Consider the following 27184-nt stretch of genomic DNA (forward strand, 5'->3'; position numbering starts at 1 on the left):
CTAAACTATTCAAACCTAAAATCTAAAAGTCATCCTTGCTTATTTTCCCTTTCTTCCCTCACATACAACCCATTAACAAGTTCTGTTCACTCTAGCTTCAAAATACACCTTTAATCCAGCTTCTTTCCATCACCACTGCTACCATCCCAAGCAAGTCTACCTGATTACCACACCAGTCTAGTTGACGTCCCTGCTACCACGCCTTTTTCTCTTCGAATACATTCTATACAGCAATCAAATCATGTTATGTCTTAATTTTCATAGCAACCTTACATGGTAGTTATTATTCCCATTTACAAATGGGAAATTTAAGACTTAAAAAATTTATGTGACTGGGGGCACCTGGGTGGGTCAGTTGGTTAAGCATCTGCCTTCAGCTCAGGTCATACATGATCTTAGGGTCCTGGGATTGAGCTTCACCTCTGGACTCCCACTCAGCGGGGAGTCTGCTTCTCCCTTTCTGTCTGCCCTGCCCCAATGCCCTACTCACTCATACTGTCTCTCTCTCAAATAAATAAAAATCTTAAAAAAAAAGTTTATGTGACTAGCTGTAGTAAAACACAAAACTAATATGCGGCAAAGACTCCAAATCATTAAACTATCAACTCATACTGTTGTTTTTCACAGCTGAAGCCTTGTGTCTGAACACAATGAATCCTTTCCCATGTGACTTCTTATACTTTCAGGCACATAATAAAGTAATTTCAATAGTTAACTAAATAGTTAATGATTATTATATGTAATATTTGTTATATTATTTAATATATAATTATAGAATATATAAATGTTATATTAAAATATACTTATTTTACATTATTCATATGTAATATTTTCTATATTATAAATATATGTTATATAAAACTACTAATACTTGAATAGTATTAGTTAATCTAATACCCTATAGGAGTTTTGTTACCATCTATGCTAGTCAGTCATAATCCTAACATGTCTCTACCATGAATTTACTCTTTCTTTGAGAAATCTCTATTTCTTTATCCTATCTACCAATTAGTTCTTGTCTACCCAACAAGACACAGGCCTTGGGACACCTGGGTGGCTCAGTGGTTGAGCGTCTGCCTTTGGCTCAGGGCCTGATCCCAGGATCCGGGATTGAGTCCCAGATCGGGCTCCCTTCAAGGAGTCTGCTTCTCCCTCAGTCTGTGTCTCTGATGAATAAATAAACCTTTAAAAAAAAAAAAAAAAGACATGGGCCTTCACATATACTTGAACCATAAACCAACTTTCTCCAAGGCAACAATGTCTGTTTACAGTGTTTTGCTATTAGTGCTGTGTGTATGTGGTTAATGTATGTTTAATATAAGTATTGCTAATATTTAAATATCAGAAGATATTGCAGCCAAAAAAAAAAAAATTCTGGATTCATGACTGGATGAGGAGATCTACTAACATCAATTGAAATTAAGTAGCGACCACCCACTATGTTCAGAGCATGTGCTCTCTAGTTCCCATATATTTACAATGTTTCATACAGGGCTAAATTTACTCAGATGCATTTTCCACCTGGCCTCTTATACACTTCAGTTTTTTATCTTTAGTCTATTCTATGAACTTCAAAGGACAAAGAGGTTGTATTTTGAAGATTCTTTATTGTACTGTTTATACTTTTTTATAAAAATGAATATAAATTATGTATAGCAATGCATGACTGTCTTTTTCAATATGCAATTGTGCATTAGATATTTAATGCTTCAAAGTAAAAGATTTAATTTTTCTATAACAATTTTTCTATAACAGCAACTAGCTATCATCAAATAGTGAGTTACAAAAACTTATATTTTTCCATCTTTATTCCTTCTCTTTTGTTAGACAAATGATCAATTCTGGACTTCTACAACTTTTAACCCTAAAAGAACATGAACTACACAGTGTTTTCAAAATCCTGCTTTCTCCTCAAATTCTAGTTTGCTTTGGGGAGAAATGCAGCTTACCACTACAAGTCCTGTTGTCGGCATTAAGAGAGTAGTGGGCAGGACATCCACAAACAAAACCTCCTACTGGAACAGCCAAGCAGAGGTGGGAGCAGTGCCCATTGCTGGAAGCACACTCATTCCAGCCCGCCTGCCGAGAGGAGTGAAAGACGAGGATGTCCATCACATAATCCAAATGGCCCTGAATGATGGTGCGGTTTTGGCCACTGGTTTTGTTGGCACGTTCAATGCTGCGTCGGCTCCAATCGGTCCAGTAGATGTAATCTTGGTACTGAGTTAAGCCAAAAGGATGAGGCAAATCATCTGCTATAACTTCACGGTTGAGTCCTATTTTCAGAACGGCAGTAGACAGGGGAGAATCAGAGGTATGAAACATGTGAGGGTATACGTCTTATTGGCAAAAAGAAAAAAAAGTTGTAACTCAGAAAATATTACATTTGTAAGCAATTTAAAATAGAACATTTTATTTAAAAGCAATTTAAAAACCAGACCAGTCCTCTGAAATCAATCTATCTGCAGTCTGACCCCATGATTCAAACTTATATTCTTGCTATAAATCACTGAGTTTGTTAAAACTTCTACAAATGGTCTATTTTGACTACAGTCTTACTTTTCTCCATAAGGGTCTACAAGTTGAACTTTTCTTCTTCCTTCAATAAAAAGATGGAAATGAATATACTTATTTTACTAGTACAAAAAGTCACTTCAGGAATATCTAGGGAGTTATAAATTCTATTACAAGCCCAATAATAATAAAATTTCCACAAAATAAAGAGATGCGAATCCAAGTACCTGGCCCACTATTAACAATAATAAACAGGACACAATAAGAGACAGAGGAAGAATCTAGACATTCATATGATGTTCTATTAATAGTCCTAACCAATGGTAAAGAGCAGCCACAGATTTTTACACAGAAAGAACATACTATCTGCCTGAATAAAAAGAAGTACAGCTTACCAAGCATATTCGAAGATTCTATTAAGTTAGTGTCCAGGTCTGTCCAATAAAGCCTCCTTTTAGCATAATCAATAGTTAGGCCATTTGCCCGCCCCACATTTGGAACTAATGTAGTACGTTCACTTCCATCCATGGCAGCTCTGTCTATCTTAGGTTTTCCACCCCATTCAGTCCAATACATAAATCTAAATTCAAAACAACAGATATTTAGCATTTCACTTTTGATTATTTGGGAGAAAGGGTCATATTCATGCATAATAACTAAAGAAAATATACATTAAATCAAAGAAATTGATAAAACAGAATCATGGTTATAATTTTTTCAATTATTTTGGCACCCTCAACAAAATATTTTTTTTCTCATATCCTAAAAAGGAAGTGAGTCAGCTTTCTTTAGTCTTTCCAATGAATTTGTTCCATCCAAAACCCAGAAACTGGAAACAAACCAATGATTTCCTTACTGCAGCTCTTGCATTTATAAATCTAATATTCAAGATACCAAAAAATTAAAGCTCTAAGCTCAGAATCTGATTTCATTTCTGAATATTTTCTTTTTATATTTTTCCAAACACAAGTAATTTGAGTTTTCAAATTTTTAGACTTCTTTTTTGACTTGCATAATCACTCTCCCCAAAAACAAGTTGCAGGAGTACATCAAAGGTAAAACTTAATAGCCTTTAAATGAAGTTAAAAAGCAAAATTTGAAATGCATTTGGTCACACAGTGTAAGGATACATACTATATGTATAAAAGCAATGAATCACCCTTTATCAAGTCAGCTGGGCAGTGACACTACTACTATAATCCCTGTGAAATTTTAAAACGCTCTCTTGCTTTTGTTTTATTTTTTCAAGTTTTCCACATTATACTTAGAGCAGCCCCATAGTATAGGCTTTTTACAGATGTAAAGAGGCCAAAGCAATAAAAGAAATGTGAATGATCTCATTTCTTCAACTCAGTCACGTGGCAGAGTGAGAACTAGAAACTAATCCTTAGCTAAAGGCTTTTTCAATTAAACTAGTAACTAGTTCTGAGACATTCTGAATATGGGGACTAGGAAAGCACTTCACATGCCAACTCTCATCAAGTATCTGAGTACAGACATTTACTCATTAGCTTGTCAGCTGATGGCTGACTTGGTAACAATGCATGAACACACTTCTGAAAATTAAAATTAGTCCTGGGCTCACTCTGTATTCACATTTGTCAGGTGACAGGCATGTGCACACAAGAAGCAAGGAGAAACAACTGTGAGAGAAATGTCAGTTGCCATAAACTAGAGTCCTTAGTCTCAACTATTGAAGTTATCTATCTGGTAACTCATGCTTGGAATCAAGATCACCGTAATCCAATCACAACATGTCAGCACAAAGAACTTTCTTTGCTATGGCCTTCTAACTAGATGGTAACTAGCTGATAATGCAATTAATGTGATTTCAAAGAAACTTTTTAAACTACAGATATGGTAAATATGCTTATATGTTCTCATTGTTAACTTCTGCTTTTGAAAGTGGAATTATTCTTCAAATTTCAGATTTCTTAGCTGTTGGCTTTCTAAAACTTGCTAAATCATGTCAGAGGATCACTTATCCTTGAAACACAATGTCATGTTATAAATAAACAACTATTTATTTATTGAAAAGTTTACTATTTAATATCAAAGTTTCTCTAAGCTTCTAAACATGATCAAACTAATTGTCCATTTTGAATCAATGAATATTCTAAAATGGAGCTTTTTAAAATACAACTAATTCTTAGTATATGGAATTATTTCAGTGGGTTTTGGAATCTGGTTTAACCTGAGAGAGTATGCAAGCAAATGCAAACTTGATATCTTCAGAAAGGCTGTTTATTAGCATATAAGTATGCCGGGTAATTTAAAACACTAATCCATTTCACTAATCTTTCTCTACCTAATGTTAATAATGACAAAAGTAAAATTTAGCTAATAAGTAATTCTAAATCAGTGAAATCTCCACTAATGGGTTTTAAAGATTCTGTTTATTTTAGAGAGAGACAGTGAGTGCACAAGTGCAACCAGGGGGAGGGGGAGGGAGAAAAGAGAAAGAGAATCTCAAGCAGACTCCATGTTGAGCGCAGAGCCCAAAGTGGGGTTTGATCTCACAACCCTCAGATCATGACGTGAGCCAAAATCAAGAGTCAGACGCTTAACTGAATGAGCCACCCAGGTGCCCCTCAACTAATGGGTTTTAAAATAAAGCCTACTACCTATGGTTTAGTTATTAGAGTCCTAAATAAGCACTACTTAAGACATCAAAGATATAATGCATAACCAGGCCATGTATAGTTGCAAAAAATGCATGCATCAAAGTTGTTTACCCTTCAGCAGGGTCCAGTGCAAGAGCTCTGGGACTATCTAGGTCTTTCCACACCAAAACCTGTCGGTGCTGCCCGTCTAGCTTTGACACCTCAATTCGATTCGTTCCTGTGTCAGCCCAGTACAAGTTCTTTCCGAGCCAGTCTACTGCCATGCCTTCTGGGTAATCCAAGCCGAATTCTACCACATGTTCCAGTGCACTGCCATTCATAAAGGCTCTGCTGATGGTCTGCAAAAATAACAGTAACAACCGAATCACAAGGCTTAAGTACAAAACACCATCCAGAAAGAGTATTTGTTTTGGTTTTTGCTGGTTGGGAGGATTCAGAAGAGCCAGAGGTATAGTTTCTTAATTCACATATTTTACAAGCACAGAAAAAACCTGATGTCAATCTCTAATAAATTCAACTGTGACCTCAAGTTTTACTATCAAAGCCAGGGAGAAATTTTTGTAATTCTTAAGGATCAAAAATTTATTCCAGTAAGACAGTAGAATGATTTTGCCTTCAAAATCTATTAGTAATCTATTAGTAATCAAGTGAAAAAAAAGATATGACCAGAATGTTGTAGACTCATAACTGGTAGTCAGCTTCCTGAAGGTTCTTGAGAGTATGCCATGTCATCATGTCAATCTGAAAATATCCCAACAACTTTATCCATTATAAAATGTATATAACCATTATCACATTATTACCACTGTAACTCTGAATCCTCCCAAAATTTAAAGTAATAATAGCTGCTACTTCTTAGCAAGCATTGCCTTAAGTACTTTGTATACATTTATTTTCTCATTTAATCCTCAAAATAGCCCTGCAAGATAAGTATTATCTCCATTTTCAAGATGAGGAAATTTAGAAGGCCATACAATACAAGCCAAAATATATTTATTTACTTCATTTATTCACTCAATTAATAGATTTTACTGATCATTAGAATTCAACTCTAGCTCCAATACCCATGGTATTTGCAAATTAGACAAATTTTACACAAGTTATCTCAAATAAGCCCAAAACAATCTAGAAGTACAAAAGATTATTCTCCAGATTTTCTGGTCAGGAGTTCTTTCTTCCTATTGATTCAGTATGCTTTTTGATATTTATTTTAGGAAAAAGCTATACTCTAACTCAAATTGGTGTTTTCTACCTCAGCCAGACTACAAAATTTTGTTTAAAATAAATTGAGTCAAGTCTCTAGAAGTCATTTATATGGGATAAATAACTGCTGACTCTTGTAGAAAATATCACTCATCATCCTCAAATAGAAAAAAAGTAGAAGGGATCCCTGGGTGGCGCAGCGGTTTGGCGCCTGCCTTTGGCCCAGGGTGCGATCCTGGAGATCCGGGATCGAATCCCACGTCGGGCTCCCGGTGCATGGAGCCTGCTTCTCCCTCTGCCTGTGTCTCTGCCTCCCTCTCTCTCTCTCTCTCTGTGACTCTCATAAATAAATATAAATTTACAAAAAAAAAATTAAAAAAAAAAAGAAAAAAAGTAGAAGATTATATCTTGCAGATTTAAAACACTCAAGCAAAATATCCTGTATTTTAAAAAGCACTTAATTAAATAATGAATGGACCTTCTCTTTGACGTCCTTTAAAAAGTTAAGGGCTTTTGTTGAATTCTGCCTATTAAGCAATGAAGGAGAGTGATCATAGCATGAAGACTCAGACATTTTGTAAATTTTCCCTTCTAGTCTTCAGTTTTAACATTCTTGTTCTTGGGCTAACCTTGAGTGATATATCGGTCCAGTAAATGCGGTTGTCAGTTACATCAAAATCCAAAGCAGAAGCTTCTTTGACACCAGTGAGAGGAATGGCCACATTATTATTGTTAGTTTCCAAAGAAATTCGCCTAATATCTGCTCTCCGTGAAAACAAAAGGAAAGCCTCTGGGACAATGCAGGTTTTCATGTCACTGATGAGTTCAAAGCCAATGGGGCAGGCACAGCGGAGGCCCTGAGGCCTATAGAGGCAAAGATGGCTACATCCCCCATTTTCCTCAGCACAGGGGTTGGAACCTAAAAGATACATTAATTAAAAAAGGGCATAGAGGGACACAAACATCGACACAATCAACACATGTTCACTTAAAAATGACTAGGGTGTGGTTCACAAAGACGTATGATTATATCTGCTCCCAAATATACATTCAAGTCTAATCTCATAAAAAATACTATTAACAGGGAATAAAAAGCCAGGCACAATGGCACAGGCCTGTAGTCTCACCTACTCGGGAGACTGAGGCAGGAGGAATACTTGAACCCAGGAGTTCTGACGTGTAGTTTATGAACAATGCAACTCAGCTGCCCATACTAAGTTAGCATCATATGGTGACCTCCTGGGAGCAGTATACCACCAGACTGCCTAAGGACCAGTGCACTAGTCAAAGTCAGAAATGGGACCATGTACTACATTTTAAGTACAAAGCCTACATTTAAAAGGCTATTCCTGGTTAAAAAAGAATTAACAGATGATTTCTACATTCCCATAACACATCAACAATTTACATTGCCGCTTTACAAGCCACTATTTCTATATTTTCTCATTCCTGGTTTCCATCTCTGAGAGAATTTTGGAATTACTTACCAATGATTCGATGAACATTTGTGGCCTTTAGGCCCATGAGGTCAGGAAGCTGATCTATGATGATTTCCCTTTCTGCACTTCGTTTGTGTACTCTTTCGATGCTACGCCTCTGCCAGTCAGTCCAGTAAACATAGTCACCCAACAAAGTAAACCCAAATATGTGAGGAATTTTATCTTCCACTAGTACTCGTCTCCCAGTGCCATCAGTATTCATAACCTTCAAGTTTAAGTTTAAAGACAAGAAGTAAAGATGTGTACTTAATCTTCAAACGTATATAAAAATAACCAATCCAACTGCCTGCTGTATCAAAACTGAAAAGTGTCATCTTGGTTATACCTATTATAGTGCTTTCTTTTACAAAAAGACAGCATGCTAATTTAACAAGAATGATTTTAAATACTCAGTAGAAGCTCATTTTTATCTCTATTTCTACAATTTCAATAATTATTACCCTTCTAAAAATTCTAGCAATATTAGTTTACGAATTTATCTCTATTAACTATGTAAAACTTAAAAAAATAAATTAACTTAAATTTGCTTGTACATTTTTTTAATATTCTAATGTACCTTCCTATACATTATATTACATATTTTGTTTAATATATTTTTCCTGAGAGTTCTGTCTTTTTTACAGTGAAGGAAACCGAGATTCATATACGATCACACAGCTTAGAAACATAGTTATTATATATATATTTTTTTAGATTTTATTTATTTATGCATGAGAGACTCAGAATGAAAGAGGCAGAGACACAGGCAGAGGGAGAAGCAGGCCCCATGCAGGGAACCTGATGTGGGTGGGACTTGATCCCGAGACTCCAGGATCATGCCCTGGGATGAAGGCAGGCACTCAACCGCGAGCCACACAGGCGTCCCAGTTATTATCTTTTTTAGGACTCCTTCCACTTACTATATTTATTTCATTGTTTTTGTTTAAATTTTTTTGAGAGCCTACAGATAAAAGGCTCTCAATATATCTCTCAGTCTCCTAAGATTATAATTGTAAATGTATCTGGAGTTTATAACACTTTCTGAAACTAAGTTTCGAGTAACTATGACATACCTACTCTTTCCAACTACCCTATACAGCAACATTATTAAATTAATTCTGACAGTCTCATTAAAAACTTCAGTAATTTCCTAGAAGTGGCAAAGACATCTTTTCTTTCCTTGACATTCCAGCAACATGTACTAATCTTCTGTTGTAAAAGATGGAGTAAGTCTTTTTCCCCCAACCCTCCTAAGAACAGTATCATAATCTTTTATGCAAGTATTAATTTTATCATAAAATTAGTAGAAAATAGTCTGTGTAAGTCAATACTGTGATCGCCTAAATGGAATGACAACCAGATGTTATCTTTATCTCTCCTCTCTAAAATTTTAAAATTCTTGCTGACTTTCCAAGAACAGCCAAATCTTGAAAACAAAGTACTTAACAATTGAGTGAGCAAAACTGTGTATATCCTTGTATTTTCACTTACAAGTTATCAATAAATATTTCAGTTATATCTGATAGAAGAGATTAACTGAATGTTTATCTGTTCCTATCAGATACAGCAGGACTTCTATTAAGCCAGCTGTATAAATCTCTATTTAAATAGAATGTTTTTTTATAAGTAAAAAACAGTTTAAAAGAATTAAACATTATTCTAGTTCCTACACTAAATACTGTGTAAAGTTAATAATTTCTTAATTTGAGACATAAGTCTACATTTTTTTACATTCATATTTTCTTACAACAGATCACTCCTGGACATACTCTATGTCTATGTTATATCTTAAAATTATTTTGGTATTTAAGAGTAAAAGGACGAAGCAGAGAAAAAGAGTCAATAATTTGTTTACATACCTAACTAGAATGTGACCTCTAGAATAGCAGGAAACTAATTCATCCATTTATGTGTTGACCACATATACTATTAGTCTAACAAAGAACTCAATAAATATTTGTCAAATAATATTTAAAAGGAGATAGTTTCCTAAGACACTTAAAGAAACCTTTCTAAAATGGAAATGAGGGCAACCCGGATGGCTCAGTGGTTTCGCGCCGCCTTTGGCCCAGGGTATGATCCTGGAGACCCAGGATCGAGTCCCACGTCAGGCTCCCTGCATGGAGCCTGCTTCTCCCTCTGCCTATGTCTCTGCCTCTCTCTCTCTCTCTCTCATGAATAAATAAATAAAATCATAAATAAATAAATAAATAAATAAATAAATAAATAAATAAATAAAATGGAAATGAAAATTTATGTAACAGGTCTTATCCTTAGATCCTACAGCTTACCCATTTGAATGAATGAAAGGTATTCTTGCCCAAATTTTAAAACCATGTAAAAATTTTAAACCCATGTTAAAGAAAAAAAAAAAAAAAAAAGCCAACCACATTACTCCGTATTTTTGGAGAATGAATATTCCTGATCCCTCCTAAAAGCAGAGCTCCAAGAAAGATTTTCTGGCCCTGCTGTATTACTGCCTGGAAAACAGTGATCATAGTGAAAAAGCTTTCCTTTATTAGACCTATGACAGAAACATCTTTATTTTAGGTAAGGAAAGTTTATTTTTTAAAACTCTGTACTTTTACCCCCATCCTAATACATAGATTATCTCTTGACTCCAGCATCTTCCTCTAACCCCCTTACAAGAACTTCCTCTCAATACTATTTTCTTCTTTCCCAGATCTTCAGTATCTCTGTCTCCACAGGGTCCTTTTTTTTCTGTCTTTAGCACAACACATTTTCCCCCAACTTAAAAAGACATGGTTTAAAGTTGAATGATTCTGTTTTTCCTGCCATATTTTTTGAATGTGATCTGGAACAGCTGCCTCCATCTCTTACCACTCAGTCCCTTAACTCTCAACAATTGACTTCCAATCTATGACTCAGATGAAATAAATCTACTGAAAATGGTCAATGACTGCTTCCATTGCTTTTCTTAGTTCTTGTGCTCATTTGCCTTTTTTTTTTTTTTTAAACATTTGATACTCCTAATCACTCACTGAAACTATGCACTGGATTTTCATGGCACTATTATGACATGACCTTATCTTTTTCTACGGCCAGGATGGCTTCTTTTCGCTTCATTTTACTGGTTCCCTTTCCTTTTTCAAACCTGGTTGGATATTTTCCAAGGCTTCCCGAGTTCTTCTTTGCAAACCACCCTTCAAAGCCTACCAAATCTTATAGCTTCTACTATTATGTAAAAAGATAAGAAATATGTATAAAGTTCTAATCTAAGGTCTCTGAATCAGTTTCTACCATGATATTTCGAACTGCATCTCCTGGAACATGTACTGCTACCTCATCTAAAATGTCATATACTTAACAGTGAACTTCTGTTCTCTGCTGGGGAAGTTCATCCTATCAGAGGGTGTCCAACACACAGTGCTAAATATTATGCACTGTAACACTCTAAAGTACTACTTTCATACAAGTTTATAATATATTAAAAATGTCTGACTTGATTTTATTTCTAGTTTCAGTATTATCTTAAATCAACTATTCTGCATTATCTTACATTTAATAAATTAACATTAATTTTGTTGTACTATGCTCATATACTCGCCTTCCTATTAAAATTTACTTGCTGATCTACAGGCTATATTAAATGCCTAATATTGAACTTCTTTATAAAAACAGAATTTTAATTTTTCCTCCAAAGACATTATAGGATCAACCAACCTTTTCTCCTTTTTGTTATTTCAGCCCGCAACATTTGTTTGTTCATCTGATAAATGAACAGCTTAAAAGATGGCAGCTTAAGTAGAATTTGGATAATGGGCAAAGAAACTGAACATCACAGTAAGAAAAACAACAAAAGCACAATTCCAAAAGATCCTTTTAGTTTACACAATTAAGCATTTTCTATTTAGTTTACACAATTAAGCATTTTCTACTTAGCAGCTACTCTCTATGCTTCCGCTCTCTGCAAATATGTAATCATTAGCAAACAACATTTTGGCATAACAAATATAAACTCTATCATTCACTGGGTACCCTCAGGCTATTTCTCACAAGTAAAACAGGAAGAGAACTTGTATCACTAAATTATTTAAGGATTAAAGAAAATAATATTAAATATATAGGATAGTATCGGATGTGTAGATGCTCAGCAAATGTTAGTTCTTGGCCTTTAAAATTATTTAATAAAATGCCTTAGTCCCTTAATGTAAACAGCTATATTTAAATGGCTGTAATGAATTAATATATTTAAATGTAGTATTTCAAAATAAAAACTGAAACATTAACATAAAACAATATGTGGAAATAAAAAACCAATACAACTCCACACTGCTAAACTGAAGAATAAAAACAATACAGACCTTTCTATGTTCTGGCAACTAATGGAAAACTACCTAAGGCTGCAGCCTTATTCCCATTTCCAACCCCATTTGTATAGTTTGCTTACACTACTTAGATGTTTGTTAACTAAAACAGTAAACAAAAAGGAGCAAACAATTTGGCAATTAGATCACATATACTTTTGCTGCTGTACCAGATCCTAATTCTACTCCCCTAGCCCCAAAATCAGTGATAAACATATCTAATGAACATTCACTATGAAAGACATCGTAATGAATGCTAAGAAGTTTATAACGGAGCCGATTACAATTTAGTTGAGGAGGTAAACTATATTTACATTAAAACCATACACATATGGTTCCATTACTTTTGCAAAGGTGACACCTCTCTGGCCTGTAGCTTATCAGGAAAAAGTATAGGAAATAGTAGGAGCTCATGCACATCTTGAAGAATTGGAAGAATTTTGACAAAGAGAAAGAGAAAAGGATTTTCCAGAATATGAAAAAAAAAAAAAAAACACACATGTTAAGATATAGTCAAAGATGCCTTGTGTGACTGACTTTGAAAGAAATATGTCCAGGCAGAAAGAACACAAAAGGGACTCAAAGGAGACACAACCTCAGGCAGATACCATCCTATAGCAGGTATGAAATTCCAAGATGAGAACTACAGAAAACAAGATGCTTCTGAGAGGACTTAAAGGAGAGTGACATGACAAAATTCTATTTCAGGAAGACCTCATTTACCTCTGTCACTGTGTTCAGACTGTACTAAAATAAACATCTTCAATACATAAGTATGGTTAATAAAATATTTCCAGTTACTGTGGGATAGTAACAGAGGTCCAAAATCTGAAAGTCTTAAGGCCAGCCATATTTCAGAATTCAGATTTTTTTGTGGTATTTAAAAAGGTAAACACAATGAACATAGCATATCACCCCTGCCTAGGTCCAGGGCAGCACTTGCTGCCAAACACATTAATATTTTTTGCAGCAAAACATATACATATTCCCACAAAGACGGATAAATAAAGACTCCAGATAGTCTTCCATTGCTTCAAGTCAGGTTTGCCACCAAATGAATTAGCAGAAATAACTTGGTTTTGAGAGCTTTTTCATTTCAGAATTACACATAAAGGATTATAGATTAAAAATGCTTTGGTCTAGGCCCTTGTCAAAACTGGTGTTTGGATCAGTGTTAATGCTGCTTTAAGTGCAAGCCAGGGTTCTCAGGAAGAAGAGAAAAGAGCAAAGGACATATTAAAAATAAAAGGTTTTTTAGCAACATCTGTCGAACAACAACAAATGGTAATAAAGGTCTTACAAAGATCTTTAGATTAGCACAGTGGGGCCAAGAATTCAAATACAGTTCCTTAAAAGCCACTACTAAGGATTTTGTAGGTTTACCCATTAAAACGTTAGTCCTTTTTAGCTAATCCTTCTTTCACTTTAAAAGAAAAACCAGGAGTCATTTTCCTTTGGGGCAGGGGAGGGGTATGGTGGGAGGGAGTAAATAAAGTGCACATTAAAGCTAGATGTATCACATCTATTTCCAAATAAACAATGTAATTAAAATGTGCTAAAGATCTTTTAATGTAATTTTATAAGCACATTGTTCCCTTAATTCCCTATCTTCCTGTTTTGTCTGTTGCAGTTTTTAAGACAGGACTGAGTCTAGAACAGGGCAGCCCAAGAGAAATATTTAAGCCCCAAATGGGAGTCATGTGTGTAATTTTAAATTTTCTAGTAGCCAAATTTTAAAAAATAAAAAGAAACAGGTAAAATTAATTTTAATACTGTATTTTATCTAATCCAACATACCCAAATATTTTTATTTCAACGTGTAATCAATACTTAAAAATTTATTAGTGAGACTTTGATGGTTTTTTTCATACTAGGTCTTCTTAGTATGTATTTTACACTTCAAGCATGGCTAGTTAGAGTAGCCACTTTCTCAGTGCTCCATAACTATATGTGGCCACTGGCTACCATAATGGACTATGCAGGATTAGAATTTCATGGTGGTGACTATACAGCCTACAACAAAATTAATTTACTTCTTTTTTAGATTACATCTCTGTCCTTTCAACATCTGCCTCTGACAAGGCTGCCCTATACCCTTCAGGCTCAGTGAAGCCACAAATGATTAAGTGTCTTCCATTCGGTCTTTCCTCCCTCTTTAGCTATCCTACATTTAATTCTAATATGGGCTAAAATTATTTCAAAAAATGATTTCTGATGGGAAAAAATTAATAAAATTATGTTTTCCATCTTTTATCACATTTACAAGTTTACATTTCAAAGTACTAGCTGAGACTTGTAAGAACAAGAACAAAGGCTTGATTCTTTCATTTCTTTTAGGTTATCCCAACATGTAAGTATTAAAACCACAGTTATATTAATAAGATAATCCATATCTGCCATCTCCTTGGCTTTCCCATTAAGAGAATTCTAGATTGACCCTATACTAATAGTAATGATTAAAGCTGATGGTTCCTGAGAATCTTCACTCTGCTTTACTGCATGTCTTAAATTTTTCATAATTAAATGAAAAAAGGAAGGAAAGATAAGGTGAAAATCCAAGGGCACTTGAATAATAATAGTAATAATAGCTGTCATTACCAAATGCTGTTATCATTTTTGTTATGATGTGGAAAGCAATTATAAGAATCCTCTGAAGATATTAAGGGATCAACAGCTTAAAAAAAAATCTGATTGTGAGACTTTACATCTAAAGAACCATACATTTCCCTTTAAGCACAGAGTCCAATGATTACTTTCTGAAATCTGTTTCCTTCCATTACTTTTGCAAAGGTGACACTTCTATTAGAAAATGGCTTCCTCCCTAAATATTTCTCTTTTACCAGCCACACAATCTCTACTAGGCAGAAGCAACATAGTGAAAAAAAGAACATGCTGCTTTGTCTCAAAGAAAAGCACTATCACATTTCTCTTAACCAACAAGTAACAGTTTTGGACAGGTTACTGGGTTTGTAAATATGGTTTTAAGCCCCTTATGTTTAAAATAACAACACAAATCCTGGTTAAAGCTTGCTTGTACATTCTGAACTCAGAACAAATGAACCATTTTAAGCGATTCCAAAAGATTACCCTTATGCTTTAAAAGTTGAGCCAACACTAATTAAATCTTTTGGCAGCTTTTGAGGGTGTGCTTTGCTGTATTACCTCAGAGTGGTTTAATTAGTTAAACTGAAATTGGGCTTCTGTCACTTCTAAAATCTACCTCCAAATCTGAACCAGAGTCTCCAGTGGTTTCAACTGTTTCAACCACATTGTGGTACGGATTTAACTATTCTGAGGCATTCCCAAATATTACAAACCACACTGAGAATATGGGCTACAACAGGAAACAGATGTGGGTTAACCAGAATATCTCCACAGAAAGGAGGTTATAGCAAACCTTCTATAGATATCACATCTGGTTTTTTGAGTAGTTTCATCAGCTTATTAAATGTCAAGACAGGATTACCCATGAAATTTTGGAATGCAGCCAGTCTACTACCAAAGTTGTTGCTATGCAACTTCACTTGACTAGACATGTTCAAGAAATAGATGACAATAGGACAACCAGGCACCTATCATAAAAGGAACTAGAGTGGGAATACTATGACATCCTAAAAGAAAAACTTAAACACTGTGCTTATAATGAACCATTCATCTTCTAATGTCCCAGCCAATATCCAAAACAGGTAGGGAATTAATCTTCACATATAAAGAGAAAATAGATCTCATTGGAGGCTGACTGATAATAGGGTATAAAATAAAATTTCACAGAAATGTCATTTTAAAAAATGGAATAAATATCCATGGAAGTAACAGTCAATCATGCAGAATCTGTGGGGTGAAAAGTAAAGAGAAATGCTTTGAGACCAATAGGGGAAGTAAAGAGATGCAATGTACCTGTGATAAAAGCATTAAGGGCAATTATTGTCCTAGGTTTTACAGCCTTTGCGGAGCACCTTGGTGGCTCAGTGGTTGAGCGGCTGCCTTTAGCTCAGGTCATGATTCCGGGGTCCTGGGATTGAGTCCCACATCAGGCTCATTGCAGGGGGCCTGCTTCTCCCTCTGCATATGTCTCTGCCTCTCTCTCTCTTTCTCTCTCTCTCTCTCTGTCTCTCTCATGAATACATAAAATCTTTATTTTTAAAAAAAGCCTTTTAAACTGTTCAAGTTATTTCAGTAAATACAAGTGATTTTTAATGTGAAAAGAGAAAATATCATAGCTTCACTAGGGTAGTTTTATTTTTTTCAAGGAGTCATGTTTAGAATATTAAACAATTACAGCTACTATGCTCTTTTACAGATAGAGCTAGGAATTGCTATTGTGACCAAAGCTTTCTAAAACCAAAGTTACTCAGGAGAACTAGAAAATTAAGAACAGATTTTCAGTTCAAGACACCATTATTATGAATACAACACCACCTTGGTCAATTATACTCAACTGCTTCCTCAGACACTTCTAAGAGTCCCACTGTCCTAAAGCCTTCAAAAAAACCCTAATGCAGAAAACATAAACATATTAACAAGGGAAAACTGCTCTCTTTCCTTTCATTCTCTTCAAGCACAACTAAAATAAATTCTTTTTTTAAAAACGATTTTATTTATTCATGAGAGACACACAGAGAGAGGCAAAGACATAGGTAGAAGGAGAAGCAGGCTCCCTGTAGGGAGCCCAATGTGGGACTGGATCTGGGGACTCCAAGATCATGGCCTGAGCCAAAAGGCAGATGCTCAACTGCTAAGCCATCCAGGCATCCCTAGAATAAATTCTATTTGGAGTCTGAGTAGAAATAATAATCAACACCTTATTAGTGAAAGGCAAAATACTCTAGGACCAGAGAGTATTCAGATATTGCCATTTATTTATTTTTAAGTTTTTTTAAAAAGTAATCTCCACACCCTATGTAGGGCTCGAACTCACAACCCTGAGATCAAGAGTAACATGCTCTTTTGCCTGAGCCAGCCAGGTGCCCACCCACCCCACCCCCATATATTGTTTTTTAAATATTATTCTTCATTAGACAGAACCATGGCTCCTTAGAGCAATAGATGATTCCATGGCTGAGGCAAGAAAATATGAGATAAAGCTGAATATATTGTTCCAGAAAGTGCTTTAAAACAGTGGAAGTTCCTTGAAAACTTAAAAATAGAATCACATGATCCAACAATCCCACTTCTGGGTATATATCTAAAAGAAATGAAAACAAGATCTCAAAGAGATATTTGCACATCCATGTTCACTGAAGCATTATTCATAATAGCCAAAAGGTGGAACCAACTTCAATATCCACTGATAAATGGATAGAGAAAATGTGGTGCATACATAAAATATTACTCAGCCTTTAAGAAGAGAATCTTGTTATATGCTACAAAGTGGAGGAACTATGAGGACTTATGCTAAGTGAAATAAGCCAGCAACAAAAAGACAATACTCTATGATTCTTATTCCACTGCATGATTTCCCTTTAGGTATCTAAAGAAGACAAACTCTTAGAAACAGAAAATAAACTGGTAGTTGCTGGGGTGGGGAGAAAAGGAAGTTGGTTTGATAGAATTTCAGTTTTGCAAAATGAAAAAGTTCTAGAGATTTTCTTGCACAACATGCATAGTTAACACTACTCTACTCTCTGCTTAAATATGGTTAAGATGGTAGATTTTATGTTATGTGGGGTTTTTTTCTTTACCACAATTAAAAAAAAGAGATGGAGATTAGTGAAAAGGTCACAGGAATCAAGTTGAAGGGCTCCTAATGCCAACTCTGGAACAATTTTTGCAACAATACAATGATAATAATGGAATATAACCTTATAATATTCTACAATTTTATAAAATAAATATCCATGGTTCCATATTAATATACATATAAAAAACTGAAAAGGAGAGGGAACAGCTCTTCCTTACAAGAGAATTCCAATTAATAAATATAATAGGAATAATGGAAATTGTATCAAATGTTAATTTCCTGGAGTTGATAATTGTTCTAGGAGCAGGTAAAATGAAACTTGGTGAAAGATCTATTATTGCAAATTTTTGTAAGTCTGAAATTATTTCAAAATTTCTTTCTAAAAAAGAGGCAAAATAGCACACAACACAAAAAATACTGTATTAGGAATCAGAAAACTGGAATTCCATTTTTTTTCCAAATAGAAAATTATATGACCTTAGGCAAATAAAAGAAGCAAACTAAGCAAAGCACTGAAGAATGCTTAATTTTAGGAAGAGAAACCTGGGACAAAAAGAATAATGTTTGTGTGAGCATTATATCTAGACATAGCTAATTTTATGAGAACTAGCAAAAACAATTTTGAAACCCATGAAACATTGTTTACTTACTATCTTTAGACTAATGAAATTTATTATGGCATAAAAGAGTTTTTTTTTCATATTTTAAGAATAACACTGTAGCTAAAACATAAAAGCAATATTATAAATCTCAACCAAATATAAAAGCCAAGTCATTAGTCAATCAAAAATCAAAAATAAATGAACAGTAAGAACAAAAAATCCTGAACAGGGTTTTTAAAAATCACATAAAGCCTCTAATTTCATTCACACAAACTCTAGAAGCCTAGAAGATTTCAGAAGCTCGTAATTATAAATGAAATACTAAATACCAGTCTACTGAAAAATCTTGCTACAACCAAAAGAATTCTAATTCTTCTCTGAGACTTACTTATTTCAGATCCAATCTAACAACAACAACAAAATGATAGTACAATGAATGAATGGTTTGGGAAATCTACGAGTTCAACAACAAAAAATTATAGGGCCTACACTGTAATATTCTTAGAAGGTCTAAATTTTTAATTGTAAACTACACTTAAAGTGGAAAAAAAAACTGAAGGAGAAGCCTTTGTTCATATGGATAACTTTAAGAAAAACTATTATATAGAATCTTTAAATAGCTGGTGATCATTTTAAACTTAAGTAAGAAGTTAAAATACTTGTCACTTTTAACTGCTCAATGTTTTACAAATTCCCTCCGAATAAGTCTCAAAATTGTGGTCTTTGCCATTATTTAGCTACCTACCCTTTCCAAACCTTCTAAAAGCAGTAAAAATAAAATTTATATGAAACACATAAAAGTATAATAGTTTCCCATCTACAGAGAAATAACCTCCTGAAAAATAATGTTTTATAGGGACTCCATTAGTAAAAAGCATTTACATGTTTGGCTAATTTCAAACAACAGCTTTAAACATTTATTTAAACCTACTAGGCATGTTAATAATGGAATAGCTTGTATAAAGGTCAATACAAAATATAAATGAATATTAAAAGGAGAAAATACTTTCAGTAAAACTGAATTACTAAATATATTGAACCCTTTCTTTAGTTAATAGGGATTCAATGCACAGTAAATAAGGAAAAATGTAAATAAAAAAGAAAATATTCGTGTCACCTGAATATAAATTTCCTTTAAGCAACTCTCCCAAAGCAAATATATTATCTGTTCTTAATCAAAAATAATGCAGTTAGTATTAAAAAACACCAGAAGATGTTATAATGGGAAGAAACCTAAACATCATCTGGCTTAAATGATCTTACCTGTCAAAATACAAAGAACAGATTATTATATGAATTATCTAAGGTCTCTCAGTTAAATGGAAAATCAAATAAGAATTAAGGTCAGAGTCTGCTATTACAAAACATTTCAATAAAGATCCACAGATTACCACTCATAACAACTAAACACCGTTACCAACTATGAAGAAGCTAACTTCTCCTCTTAAGAAAGTAGGACATTAAAATCTGCACTCTTTTACTTCAGGTATACAAAAACCAAAGGAAAAAAAAGGTAGGCTGAAACTAAAAATATCTCCACACATATTACATGGTTTTATACTAAAACATGAGAAGAAGGGTAACAACAGAACATTTTTAAAAAGATCAAGAGCAAGTTCAAACGTGGTCACTAAAATAACATGCATCAGATTATTCTAATTTACATAGATAAAACTATACTAACTCCTAAGCAAGGCAAAGCATCCTGTTTGGTGAGGCTCTAGGGTTTGTTGTGGCATTTTAGGGAAGCATGATTACACTCATCATCAAGCAAGTTTCTCTCATTATGTATGTGCAATAATTTTTTTAGAGCCAGACAAAGTAGAGTGGATAATGAGACAACAGGGTATATAATTAGATGATGTACTACTTTGGCTGCTGTAGATTATAACAAGTTAAATAATGTTGCTTGAATTGTACATCAAAAGGTAACTTTCAAATAGGAATTCAAAAATATGTTATTGTAAAATATACCCCAAACAGATGCAAGATAATATAAAAGGACAGCACGATGTTTAAAACTCAATGAATATAAGCCCCTAATCCAGGTATTCTGTTGAGCTGAGAAATCTATTGAGTGTTTATCAATATCATTCTTCAGTCATAATATGTTTGGAACAAGTGGGGGAAAATACACATTCACATACATACATATAGTGTTGTAAAGTAGAAATGAGCAAAGATTCAGGTATCTAAGCTCATTATCTTGAATATTTCTTTAAAACTGAAAGTAAAATCAAATTTAAGGAGCACAGAATGTTAAAAACTGGCAAGGATTCAAAAGGAAGTACTTGTTGGTACCCGTCATATAATCAAAAGAGCTTTATTTCAACAGCAGATGATTATAATTTCTTAAGGAAGAATTAATCTTAGAAAAAAACGATTAAGAAAAATCATCATGGGGCGCCTGGGTGACTCAGTTAAGTGTCTGCCTTTGGCTCAGGTCATGATCCAGGAGTCTCCACAGATGGAGTCCCACATCAGGCTCCCTGCTAAGTGGGGAATCAGCTTCTCCCTCTGCCTGCCCCTTTCCCCACTCGTGCTCTCTCTCCCTCTCAAATAAATAAATAAAATCTTTGGGAGGAAAAAAAGAAACTAGTAAAGATCAGTAGTTAGGATCACAGGCTACGTAACAAAAGGCTAGCCAATAATCTCTTTAGAAAAAGAAGCATTTAAAAAAGTATTTATTTTTCCAAAAGTTTTCAAGTTCACTATATTCAACTTACTATCCAGTAAAGTGAGACATAAACTTGTTGTGGTAGTTGCTCCTATAATCACCACTAGTCTCAAAAAGAGAAACTAACAGTTTTCCTCCCCCAGTTATGCAGGATTAATTTAGATGAAGAGCTGTGCTCTTTCCTTAATATACTGTATTCTAGAAACATAAATTAGGAAGAGAATAAATAACAATACCTGCTCTATTTCCCAGATGTGTCTAAGAAAAGAAAATTACAAAAGTATTGATACTCAATTAGAGAAACTTCATCAGAATCTCCAGGGGAAAAAACAAAGGGAGGTCTTTGTATGTAAAATCTGGTGGAGGAAGATGTACCACTAATCCCAAATAATCTATCAAAACAAGGACAGAGAGCAAACCTGGAAGAGGAGAAATAGGCGATAGGTGTGAAGGCAGATTTTTAAGGATGCTGGTACCACTCAAGGAAGAAGAAAGGAGAGAAGTGAGGGAGGAAATGACACCACTGCATACATGTATACAGCTCAGTAAGACAGAACAGGCCAGAATGAACACCAATTTTAAGATCTACTGCACTTATTGCAAACCAAGAAAATAAATCCTGTCTAATCAATATTATATGTTGTTATATGTGGTTCATTCTTATTCTCAAACATGGTCAACACAGAACCTCCAAAAATTCTCACTCCTCTACCTATATCCCTCCAGACTAGTTGTGATTTTTGAATAAAATTTCTGTATCTAGAGATCCCTGGGTGGCGCAGCGGTTTAGCGCCTGCCTTTGGCCCAGGGCCCGATCCTGGAGACCCGGGATTGAATCCCACATCGGGCTCCCGGTGCATGGAGCCTGCTTCTCCCTCTGCCTATGTCTCTGCCTTTCTCTTTCTCTGTGTGACTATCATAAATGGATGAAAATTAAAAAAAAAAAAAAATCTTAAAAAAAAATTTCTATATCTAAAGTAATGAAAGTGACCTGAAGTGTGGGAAATAAGACATGAAAAATTCCCAGTAAGAGGGATCCCTAGGTGGCGCAGCGATTTGGCGCCTGCCTTTGGCTCAGGGTGCGATCCTGGAGACCCGGGATCGAATCCCACGTCGGGCTCCTGGTGCATGGAGCCTGCTTCTCCCTCTGCCTGTGTCTCTGCCTTTCTCTCTCTCTCTGTGACTATCATAAATAAATTAAAAAATAAATAAATAAAAATTAAAAAAAAAAAAAGAAAAAGAAAAATTCCCAGTAAGAAACAAATGTTTTATTTACAATCGAATCAATCATAGCACAAGCTTAAAGGTTACCAAATATAGAATTTTAAAAATCCCTATGAAATAATAAATCAAGTGTTCTTCCCTTATGTACAAAAATTCTTGTACGACATATGAGCTTTAAATTGTTTTTCTAAGAGTAGTAATACCTATACCTCATGTAGGGTCCATAACTGGTCAACAATACATATTTGTGAACTGCTTGGAAATGGATGTGCAATCTGTACTTAGGCTGATCCAAGTAGGACGCTAATAGCCTGTCTTAAAAAAAAAAAAAAAGAACCCATAACTTTGGTCTCATTAGCACTGTACTCTAAACTGTTAAAGATTCAAACACTAACTTGGATTTAACGGGGGTGGGGGTAGAGGAGAACAACAGTGAAACCCTAACAGGGAGAAAATTTATATAGTTAAGTCTATGCAAAATTTTCTATTAATGCAAACCAGCTGGAAGAATAAGAGATGCAGTCTTCAGTATTTGAGCCTGTGGAATACTAATGCGTTTTTCTATTCCAAGTTTCCATTCTGAAAAGAAGGCCCTTTAATTCATTATTCCCTGAGTCCCTGGCACTCTTAAGAACTACCTTTCTAAAATAATGGCTCCGGGCTCAAATTACCTATCTGTTAGAAGATATGTGTTGTGGCTCCAAAGGGCCATTCCAAGCCTATTCCTTATATAAGAAGTCATGCACTTAAAAAAAAAAAAAAAAGTCATGCACTCTCCCAAGAAATACTGTGAAAGAAACTGTTTTAAGAATGTGATCCTAAGACCTATAGCACAGCCTAATTCAAAGCTGTGAAATTTAGAGTTCACATTCAACATCAAAGTATATGCCATCTACAAAACATTGCCATAAACCACTAGTTTATTGTGATTCACCACTGGTTATTTCCACCATAATTCTATCCTGATTGCTACAACTTAATTCTACCATACGGTAAATATTTTCCCTCAAGCTTTGATTAATTAATCATTCTCCTACACAGCTCATAAATCAATTTAAAAATTGTTTGCATGCAACCACCTTACAACTTAATATATGCTACCACCTGTCCCCAACACTAGTAATAAAAAAAGTTATATATACACATATGGGCTTTGTTCTCCTGACAGAACTACCAGCTCTTCCAGTATAGGTCTTAAATAATACTTGATTTGTGCAGACACTGTCCCTAGAAAATTCAGACAGTAGCTTTATCTATAATGAGGAAAATCACTCAGATAAGCTTTTAGGACTAGAAATAAAGGAATATCCATTTCTCATGCCAGTACAGCTCAAAAATCTTAAGGTTCAATGGAAGAAAGTACATAATCCCTAGAATCCTGAAAGTTGAGTAAAATTCCTGTAAAAGATACCTCTGGCACCCCAGACAAGAGGTTAGAATATCTGCATCAAATTATTATCAACTCAAAAACCATTATGAAACTGATTTAAAAATGAAAAAGCAAGAAACCAACCTCAATTTTGTCTGTTTTGGCATCTCCCCAGTATATTTTGCCTTCATCATAATCCAAGGCTAAACCATTTGGCCAACCAAGAGAAGTATTAACCAACACTACTCGGTCAGAACCATCCAGAGCTGCTCGCTCAATTTTCGGGATTTCTCCCCAGTCAGTCCAATACATGTACCTACAGAGGTATACAGAAAATGAGCTAAAAACAGATAATAAACTGTAACTTTCAGATATCCTAAAGGTGAGGTCCACCCTCATATCACACTGGTCTCAGTTAACACCATAGAAAGAAAAAAATAAGAAATATACTCAAAATTTATGTTTAAGACATAATAGCAGTTTGTACATGCTGGTAGGATATTTTCAGATCAAACAGTGTTTTCTAGAGCGGATAATAAAAAATTTCTTCCAATGAGATCTTTTTTTTTTTTTTTTTCCAAAATACTTTGTGCTCCTTCCCATTAACAGTCATCTCTTTTTCTTTTTTTCTAAATTTTTAATTTAAGTAATCTCTACACCAAACATGGAGCTTGAACTCATGACTCCAAGATCAAAAGTCGCATGCTCTTCTCAGGCAGCCAGACACTCCAGTCATCTTTTTTTTCTTGTTGGCTTGTCATCTCTGACACAAAAAGGCTATCCTAATAGTAATTTTCAGATGACAAACTGAATTCCCAAAAAAACTTACTCTTTCTGTAGTGCTAAGTAATTGTTGTGGCTCCTAGGAGTTTAAGTGGTTCCAAGACACTGTTTTACACTGAAGTGAAATAATTTGTCACTTCATTCACTCTAAGAATGAATCTCATAGTAACAAATAACATTGATGAGTATATAGAAAGCTGTATTTCCCTGGACTGTGGTCAAAGTGTCATGACCTCCTCCCCTTTCAAAAAAAAAATTGTGTTAGTCATGTATTTTGGGATATACAAAGTAAGATATATCCTTTAGCATACCATTCTAGAAGTACTGAAAATGGGATAAAATTAAATCTCCTAGGGGAAGAAAAAGAGTTCTGAAAATAATTTCTTTCCACATTTTTCACGGTCATGATGCAACCTCAGCAAAATCTGTAGCCAACACAACACCCAAAGTCAGCAAGCACTGACTTAATTTAGAAAAAAAAAGTATTCAAAATATTCAAGGAAAAAAACTAACAATTCTTTAACTTGAGATTTTATTCCAATCACTATTTTCTAAAAATGAACAGCCACTGAAGAGCTGTTTACTGAAAACCAACACATACTCCATATTGTTTTTGTCAATGTTTTTAGGAATCTGGAGAAAATAGAAACACCAGGCAAAATTTTTCTATCAGCAGAGCTTCTTACCCAACCATGGGATCTAACACAATAGCCCGGGGTTCCTCTAAGTCCTCTGAAATCAAGATCTTCCTCATGGTACCATTGAGCCTTGTCACTTCTATCCGATCAGTGCCAGTATCTGTCCAATAAAGATTTCGGGCAACCCAGTCAACAGCAATGCCATCAGGATGTGCAATTTGAGCGGTGACCACAAACTGACTGCCAGATCCATCTATGAATGAGCGGCGTATGGCCCTCACTTCATCATCAGTCCAGTAGATATAGCCTTCCACAGGATCATAATCTATGGCAATGGCATGACGGATGTCTTCTAACTGTAAAACAATGTCCGTAAAATCTGGCGTATCCAAAGAAATACGTCTCAAGTCTGTCCTTCGTGCTAAAAGCAGTAATTCAGTGGCACCTAGAACAGTGAAGTGAGATAAATGAAGAAAAAATTGAAACCCATAGGCAAAATTTAGTCACTCTAAATCAAGAGTAAAGAACTTCAGGAATTGAAAAGTGAAGTAGTATAAAAGGACATTCAGGGTCTATTTAGGGTGGAAATGGAAAGTAACAGTTAACTAGTAATAGCGTGACTATGAGGTCAAGCTCTATATTGGCTCAGCTCTCCAAATCAAGTTTTGATTCCTCCTCTGGTTCACTTGCTTATATCCCCTGGAATTAGTTACAGCTACTTAAAGATATAATGAAGAGTGACTATGTAATGACTAAGAAGTTAAGTAGCTGAATATTAAAGGAGGAAGGAGACATAGTATAGATCCTTTGAGAAGGAGGTTTATTTACAAACGTAAAAGACAAAGATCTTTTGTGTTTGTTGAGAATGTTCTAAAACTGGATTGTGATGGTTTCACAGTTGTAAATTAGTTAAAAACCACCGAACTGTGTATTTGAAATAACTGAAATTTATAGCATGTAAGTTATATTTCAGTTAAGCTGTCTTAACAAAGAGAATAAGGCAATACCTGACATAATAAAGTACAGAGGGGGCTATAGTGAAGGAAAAAGCAGCAGCAAAGAGAGGGCATCAGATAAATGTAACATACTAGTTAAGATGAAGAGCTGTGGATCTGACACAGCTGGATTTAAGTTCCTATACAAACTTAGCCAAAACTTCATCTTGCTAAAACTAGTTTCTTCATCTATATCTCATAGGTTGCTCTGAGGGTTAAATAAGATCCATGTAAAAATCAGGAAAGTACTGAACACAAATATTTGATAAATATTAACTAATGTGTTATTATCATTAGAAAAGAAACACTTGGGCAGCCCCGGTGGCTCTGCGGTTTAGCGCCTAGCGCCACTTTTGTCCCAGGGCCTGATCCTGGAGACCTGGGATTGAGTCCCATGTCAGGCTCCTTGCATGGGACCTGCTTCTCCCTCTGCCTGTGTCTCTCCCTCTCTCTCTCTCTTTCTGTGTCTTTCATTAATAAATAAATCTTTTTTTTTTTAAAGAAACACTTTCAATTTTTTGTTTCACTGAGTTTTAAATCACTTATTTATGAAATGTTTTTAACCCAAATTAGTATTACATAAAACACAGCTGAGAATAAGGATATTAATTTCAACCTTTTTTTGTTTTGATTTTTTTAATGTTCAAGTAAAGCACTGATAAAAGCATCTAACTATAAAAGATAATAAGCAAGCTGACAACTCAAAGAGTGAAAAAGGATTCCCAAAGAAATGAATCTAAAAGAAAATACGCTTCATATCAATCTGGAATTATAGCTGAATAAAACTGAGAAGAGGAGTAAAGCCCTTCTTTACAGTTTTTTGATTCAAGGACTAATTATAAATGACTTGATCTTAGAGAAAATACAGCCCTAAATGCCATAGCAGGTATCAAGTAGGAATAACTTTGTACTATTCACTGCCTCTACTAACTACCAAAAAGAGCCAGCCCCAAAACTCTGCAAAGAAATCATAGAAAGTGAAGCTGTTAATTTGAGCAAGGTGATCAAAACAGAATAGTTAACTTGAAGCTACTACATGCCAAATGTACATCTAAAATTCCAAATACTA

General features: G+C 34.7%; 1 protein-coding gene across 1 annotated transcript in view; it reads right to left on the bottom strand.

The window, feature by feature from the left end:
- Positions 1-27184, bottom strand: part of LRP6 (LDL receptor related protein 6) — a 163030-nt gene that overhangs the window by 41846 nt on the left and 94000 nt on the right. Inside the window, exons 6-12 of the mRNA XM_038576811.1 lie at positions 25169-25565; positions 23844-24015; positions 7829-8045; positions 6971-7260; positions 5250-5476; positions 2910-3094; positions 1950-2276 (exon numbers count right to left, since the gene is read on the bottom strand). Coding sequence (XP_038432739.1) covers positions 1950-2276; positions 2910-3094; positions 5250-5476; positions 6971-7260; positions 7829-8045; positions 23844-24015; positions 25169-25565 — 1815 coding nt within the window. The remainder of the gene's footprint in view (positions 1-1949; positions 2277-2909; positions 3095-5249; positions 5477-6970; positions 7261-7828; positions 8046-23843; positions 24016-25168; positions 25566-27184) is intronic.

Source organism: Canis lupus, chromosome 27 (assembly GCF_011100685.1).
Source record: "Canis lupus familiaris isolate Mischka breed German Shepherd chromosome 27, alternate assembly UU_Cfam_GSD_1.0, whole genome shotgun sequence".
NCBI classification, from domain to species: Eukaryota; Metazoa; Chordata; class Mammalia; order Carnivora; family Canidae; genus Canis; species Canis lupus.